The sequence below is a fragment of the Petaurus breviceps genome, unplaced genomic scaffold (assembly GCF_028583685.1).
Source record: "Petaurus breviceps papuanus isolate PSGF00001 unplaced genomic scaffold, PetGlider_PUasm1.0 99, whole genome shotgun sequence".
NCBI lineage: Eukaryota > Metazoa > Chordata > Mammalia > Diprotodontia > Petauridae > Petaurus > Petaurus breviceps.
In genome coordinates, this window is record NW_027187465.1 from 8,222,977 (window position 1) to 8,230,394 (window position 7,418).

General features: G+C 44.4%; 1 protein-coding gene across 6 annotated transcripts in view; it reads right to left on the minus strand.

Annotated features, from left to right (window-relative positions):
- KIAA1671 (KIAA1671 ortholog) overlaps positions 1 to 7,418 on the minus strand; it is a 222,620-nt gene that overhangs the window by 136,195 nt on the left and 79,007 nt on the right. For all 6 annotated transcript variants that reach the window (XM_069081787.1, XM_069081785.1, XM_069081786.1 and 3 more), the window contains exon 5: positions 2,692 to 5,652. In XM_069081787.1, coding sequence (XP_068937888.1) covers positions 2,692 to 5,652 — 2,961 coding nt within the window. The remainder of the gene's footprint in view (positions 1 to 2,691; positions 5,653 to 7,418) is intronic.

The window sequence follows — 7,418 nt, forward strand, 5'->3', positions numbered from 1 at the left end:
TAAAAAAAAAAAAAAACAACCAGGATGTTAAAAAAAACCCACAATGATAAAATCTGTTTTTAAAATGTCAAATAAAATATTATTTTATTTAAATTTTAAAAATTATTTTAAATACTTTATTCTTTTTTTGTCTTTTTGGAGGGAGGAAGGTAGGGCAAATGGGGTTAAGTGACTTGCCCAAGGTCACACAGATAATAAGTGTTAAGTGTCTGAGGCCAGATTTGAAAATATTTTATTCTTAATAAAAATGATTTAAATTACATATTTATTTTATTTTTAAATTTAAAAATTTTAAATACAATTTTATTTCATGTTTAAAAGTTGTTTTTTTGTTTTGTTTTGTTTTGTTTGCTTTTTGGAGGGCAATTGTGGTTAAGTAACTTGCCCAAGGTCACACAGCTAGTTTTTGTGTGTGTCTGTGAAGTGCCTGAGGCCGGATCCAAACTCAGGTCCTCCTGACTCCAGGGCCGGTGCTCTTCTCACTGCACCACCTAGCCTCCCCTAAAAGTTTTATTTTCATAATTAAAATATATTTTAAATAAAAATTTTATTTTATTTTCTAAATTTAAAGTTTTTTTTAATTTAAAATTTTTTTGTTTTTAAGTAAAATCATTGTAAAATTATTTTTAAATAAAAATTATTGGTTTTTAATAAAAATTATTTTAAAATAAAATTTATTTTTTTAATAAAAACATTTCATTTTTAAATTCATGTTTAAATAAATAAAATATTTCATTTTAAATAAAATCATTTTATTTTTAACAATTTTTTAAATTTAAAAGCTGTTATTTTAAATCAATTTTTTTCTTTAAAAAGTATTTTTAAATTATTTTTTTATTTTTTAAATCAAATAATTTAATAAAAAATGATTTGGCATTTGTGTTCTTAGAGAGGTAAAGAATAGCAGTAGTTGATTAAATCAGGTGTCACCAAAGCACCCCAGCCTTCTGCCAAATGACTCTAGGCCTGATCCTTGGGCCCAGGCACAGAGAACATGCCCCTGTGTGAGAAGGGTCACCTCATGGAGGTCTAAGGTTCTCAGATAGAGAGAAGGGAACAGCCTTCCTGCTGAAAACCCAAGTTTGGGGCCCAAGAGGTAGGAGCAGAAACTCCAGTACCCATGAATGGGGCCCAGAGCTAGAGGCCAGAGCAGCTCACTGGGCCAGCAGCCAGGGCACCCTCTACTACAAGGCTGCCTTTCTCCTGGGCCTTTCTCAGGGGCCATGCTGCTGCTTAAAGTCTAGGGAAGGATTAAATGTCGCATTTCCATCGGCTTCTCCCAGACCCTCTCCCCACTGCTACCAGAATAGCAATCCTGTAGGCAGAGAGGACAGGGAAAAATAGTTCCTTGGTGACTGAAAACAAAGAAAAATCACGGAGGGGTGACACAGACAGCCTTTTGTGTTCTCAAGCCAGGCTAGTCTACACTAGAAGGAAGAACCAGAGATGGAGTTTGAACCCAAGTTCTTCCCACTGTCCCACATGGTCTCACTTAGGGTGTAGTTCCCCAGGACAACATAAACTGCTTGAGGACAGAAACAAATGTTTGATGCATTTTTCTCCAACCAATGCTTTCATCACTGTAGGGAACCTCGAGCATGGAAGCTCCCTTTATCAACGTGCCCTGGCAATCTTTCTGTAATTTAGTCTTAGTAAGCTGTCTAATGCACCAGGAGGTTGCTAGTTATATTGGGTAGCACTTGAATCCGGGTCTTCCTGATTCCAAAACCAGACCTCTTGTTTATTACATTATACCTGCCTAACACACAGTAGGTGCTTAATAAGAGTCTTGTTGAACTGAAAGGTACCACGTAGATGAGGGTAAGCTGGAGTGGTCCAGTAACTAGGCCTCTGAGCTAGACCCTGAGTCCCTTCAGTTTGGTCTGCCCTGGTTTCCCCATCTGTAAATGTGGGGATAATAACAGCACCTACCTCTCAGGATTATTGTGAAAACTAAATCAGATGTTATTTATAAAGAGGTGCCTAGCACATAGTAAGTGCTTACCAGATGTTTGTCTCTCTACATGAATTGAATTCTTATTGACAAGACTAGACACTTAGGATCATAGATTTAGGCCCCCTTGTCCAAACCCCAACATTTCACGGATGAGGAAACAGAGGCCCAGGGAACCATTTGTGCCCAAAGTAACACAGGCAAGTAAAAGTGACAGAGCTAAGTCCTCTGACTAGAAACCCAGCTCTTTCTTACACGGTACCCCAAGAGAAGTGGGTGAGAAGGAAGGGCTGAGCATGGTTCCATGTTCATGAGGACTAGTGACTGGAAGGGTGGAGAGAAACTGAGAAGTTGAGAGGAGGAAAGATAATAAGCCCAGCTGGGCTCACGTATAACATCACCCACGAGTCACAGAATCAGGGAGGAGAAGTATCTCTTAGGTCACAGAGCACAGAATGTCAGAGCTCCGGCAGGGCCCCTAGAAACCACTTCGTCCAACCTTATCCTTTTACAGAGGAAGAAAGTAAAGCTCAGGAAACAACACAGAGCCAGGAGCAGAACCCTACAGCTGCTGACTGCTAACTGGGGGCTCTTCCCACTTATCTTTGGACTTATAATTTGGTCCTTCTGATTTCTCGTATGTTTGTACTCTTTTTTTGGGGGGGGGGAGGCCCCTAACTTTAGGCTGGGAACATGGGAGGTGTATTGAACAGAAATGAATTTCAGTAAATAAATACCTTATGATCCTCACTGGATTTTGTTTCCCAGTGTGGGAATTCCCTGTAGACCACCGTGCTCTGGAGATTTTCCCCTGGGAGACTCTTCTGGGCTTTTAATGGCTCTCTCCTCCGTTCTCGGGCTTCCTGCATGAGAGACAGATTCTCTCGGACTGAAGCAGGGGCTGTCTTTTCTGAATAAGTACGCTTGATGTTTCCAAAGTCTGAATCATAGTCTCCTCTCCTGACCTTGGTTCTTCCATGGAGAGAGGCCACTTTCTCCCTTTTCCCCACAAAATTTCGGGGAGCCCAGACTTCATCTTCAAATAAGATAGCATCATGAGCAACAGGGGAAGTCTTGGGAGACAAGTTTATCTCTATGTTTTTAATATCAAGTAAAGGGGTGTTTGCCTCAGCCCTATAACTCCGGCATTTGGTGTTTTGTGGCTTGATAGCAGATGCCACATCCCTTTTCTCATTCTCAGCTGGTATTTTCTTCCAGCTGTGAGAAGGTAGTTGTTCAGAAAGTTCAGACTGAGGCATCCCCCAGAATGGAGGGGTGAATCTGGTGCTGGGAGATTTCTGTCTGCTTGGTTCATGAGCAGGGGACTCGGTCTTCTCCCTGCTTAGTTCAGGTCCAGAGGGCATCATGCTGCTGGGTTCCTCAGGCCTATGGAGTTGCTGCACAGGGAGATTCATCGACTTCCTGAAACCTGTATGATCCTGGGGTTCCTTCTGGCCCCTCCAGTCACACCTCTGGGAAAGGTGATCTACAGAACCCCTGGTGCCTGGCCTCTCCCACTGAAACCCGCCATGGCTAGCAGGTACTCTCTCCTCCTTCCGGTCCCTGAGCTCACTGGCTTTTATGGAATCTTCTTTGTATTCCGCCATAAGGGCATCTATGTCAAGGATACTCGACCTGTAACCATCCTCAGCTTTGGCCCTGAGTGATTCATGGGCATCACCCTGCTTCCTTCTTGGTGGGAGGTCACTGTTCTTTGATGAATATGTAAAATGCTCAAAACCTCTAGAAGACCTCTTGCCTCCATCCTCTTTGGGGTCACTGGGGATACTGACGCTTCCTGGCCTTTGGTTAACGGACAAAGCATCCACATCGATCACTCTCCCATCAGCATGTCTTGTCCTTCTCTCCCCAGGCTGGTCACTGGGCCTTGGGCTCTTAGAAAAACTGAGGTTTTCCTGTTCCCTCTCTTTGGCCTGCCAATTTTTCCTATCAAAGTTTTCTGATGGGTCTCTGAGGTATGAAGGAGCTAACCTAGAGTTTGGGGATGATTCCAACAAAAAGCTGAGTTTTCTAGAATTATGGATATTGACTGGCTCATCTTTGTCCAGTGAAGAGGCCTTCCTGTTTTCATAAACAGAATTGTCCATGTTAGACTCTCTTTTATCCCCAGAGATATGATAGGTCACAGCAAAATAGGTCTCCCTGGGCTCCCGAGGTGGGTCTGGCTTTGGGGTTGCGTCCTTTGTATCCTGCAGCACACTCCGACTTGACTCCTTCGGATCTGGCCCATCTTGGGTGTGCCGACTCTTTTTGAAGGAGGCATCACTGGAGGATAGAGAGTCAGCTTGTCTCCCAAGCCTCTTGGCCGGTTCTGGGGCAAATGAGACGAATTCGTCAAACTTTGTGTCATGAGGCAATGTCCTCCGTCGCCATCTATCTGAGACTCTCAGATCCACGCTACCCGACTTCCTAACTTTGGCTTCTGGCTCCGGGGTGGGGGACTGGCTCCACTCACTTTCTTCCCCCATTACCAGAGGCTCTTTTCTCATGGACCTTGAACCTAAGTGTTTTCTTGATCTGAGGTCAAAGGATTCTTCTTTAGCTATGGTCCTGGGATGAGAGTTATCTAAGTAATCATGGAACTGGCTCCTTCCTTCCACTGGACCTTGAGAGCCAACCTTGTTCATTTCCACTGAACTGACCCCTGGATGCACATTATAGGGACCTGTATGGGGTGCTCTGACCACCACAGCGTCAGAGACATGGGTTGGACTTTCCTTCTCCTTGGCAATCTGCCGGGAGAATAACCTAGAGGCTTTTTCATCACCCGTCATCCCAGGGGCCTTGTCCTGGTTTACCAAATAGGCTTTCTCAAGTATTTTGTTGGGTGGCAGCAAGCTCCCACCCAACACGTCCTTGGGTTCATGGAATTCAGACTTTGGGGTAGCCGTTTCAAGCCTCTCTTGGGCTTCCCCAACCAAACTAGAGGCTTGGGAGGAGGACCCCATTTTCATGTCCAGTCTACCCTGTTGCTTCATGCTCAGACCCTCACTCCGAGAGCCCTGTTTCTGAGAAGACCATTGCTTGTTAGTCCTAAGGGTCACAGCCTGGTCCTCGGGGGCAGTCACCACAGCCTCACTGAGGATCCTTTCACCAGTCACGTGTACGATGTCATATCGTGGTTCTATTCTTTGATGAGAGACACTATTTCCCATTCGTTTCAGAGAAGACACGTTCCATCTTTCGCTCCCGGGATGTTTTTCTAACTGGGCAGCATTAATTGGACTTTTTTCTTCATCCAGCAGGATACTACTCCAGGGTTTCTCCGCCCACTTTGAATTCTCAGTTCTGACATTCACCTTGTCCCCTGGCCCTTTCCCTAACCAAGATGTTTTCTCTGATCCTAGGCTAGGTGACTCACTGCATTTTCTGGCTGACTCACTGGAGGATGTCAGGAAGGGATGGTCAGCCGTGGAGTACCTCATCACGTTGGATTGATACACAGTTGCCCAGACGGTCTGAAAGTCCCCATCGTCTTCAGCCATGGTGGCTTCAGGCCGATGGGGCGCCACGGTGAAATCCTCCTTCAGGAAGAGAGAGCCGTCTATCTCGTTGCCGGAGCTCAATTTCCGTTCAATCTGTCTGGTTTTCTCACAGGGCTTCACAGGCTTCCACTGGTTTCTCCCAGCAGATGCTCCGTTCAAATCCGTTCTAAGCAAAATGTGCCCTTCTCTGTTCTGGGGGTGGGGGGGAAGAAGAAAGAAAGAAGAAAACTCAATATTGGAAAACTCAAGAAGCAGAACAGGCTCCTGAGGCTAATTTAAGTGGCTTCTAAGGGGCAGATGGATGAAATCTTGTATTAAAGGAGGGGCTTTCTTAAATAGAATACAATTTGGGGCACATTCAGATCTTTACTCTTGTCATATGCTCTAGTCTGATAACTATTCAAAGCAACAGAACAGAAAATTTACAAAATGACCAAAGTAATTTAGAAAAGGTAAAAAGATGGCATATAATGAATGGTCAAATGTCTGTTCATCTTCTTCTGTGGAGCTGCTTTTTTTTTTACAGGTAGGGGCTCAGTCTGCAATAAAGACCCATTATGACCTTAAAACCTCTGAAGAAGGAGTTGGCCACAAGGTGGTCATGCCAACAGTTTCTTTTAGAAAAGGAATTTAAAGAAAACATTATGCCTGGTGGGATGACCAAAGATATCCTTGTGGAGTCCAGGAGAAAAGTCCAGAAATCAGGGAAGGATCACATGTCATAGAGACAAGGTGATGATCTCAAAGGCCCTATCTCCTGTGTCATTTCAACAAGCAGAAAACAAGCCCTTACTCTGGGTCAGACCCCGGGGCATACAGAAGACAAGAAAGTGAGGCAGGCCCTGCCCTCAGGAAGATTCCGTTCCATAGGGGTTCTACTACTATTGGATACCAACTGTAGGGACCTCCATGCTTGCCCCACCCCCGAAGAAGAGGCCAACTCTTCATGAGGAACTGTGGCCAATCCCCTACGGCCCAAGCTTCCGGCAATGGGACTCTTGTCTCCTCTGACAAGGCTGGTCATTGGACCACACACCATCACTGGGAGAAAGGTAGGGCTTCCTGGAGCAGGGACAATCTCAGGTTCCTGAATTGTATACATTTTATTTTTTCTCTCTTTTGGGAACGAACCTGGGATTGTCATGTCATGGGGTAGGGACCTCCCAGGAAGGAAAGTGCTTTTTTGGGGGGAAGGAGGCCCCATGATATCATTACTGTGGTGTGGACCTCAACTAGAAACAGGGCCAGTAAGTCCCTGTACTTTACACTGACTTAGTTTTAAACTAGATTGCTAGCTATGAATTATTGTCTGTTTTTCATGAAGTATTTCCCAATTAACATCTTCATCTGGTTCTAGCCATACTCCCTGTCAAACCAGATCACAAACTGCTGTGGTTCAGTCATTTTTCAGTCACGTCCAACTCTCTGTGACCCCGTTTGGGGTTTTCCTGGCAGAGAGACTGGAGGAATTTGTAATTTCCTTCTCCAGCTCATTTGACAGATGAGGAAACTGAGGCAAGCAGGGTGAAGTGACTTTTGCATTTGCACTGAGACAAGTCTTCCTAATTGTAGGCCCAGGGCTCTTTACTCTGTACCACCCAGCTGCCCCAGATTGCAAGGATCTGTTTAGCAATTAATAATCTCAAGAGCTGCCTGGGCATTAAAAGATTTAAGTGATTGGATAACAGGCAAGTAGCATGTTAGAATGGAGAGCTGGCCTTACAATATAGAAGATTCAAGACCCATCTTTTGTCCCTCTCTGGCTGTGAGACCCAGGAAAAGCTGCAGAATCCCAGTGTTATATATTTTCACAATTTTTTTTAAAGGAGAAGGGGAATTCCCAGTATAGAAATTCATCTTTAGTTTAAGAAAGTTCCCTAGGGTTACCAAGGGCTCTCTCAATCATCAAGCACTTATTAAGTGTCTACTATATACACTGGGGTGGCTAGGGGATGCCA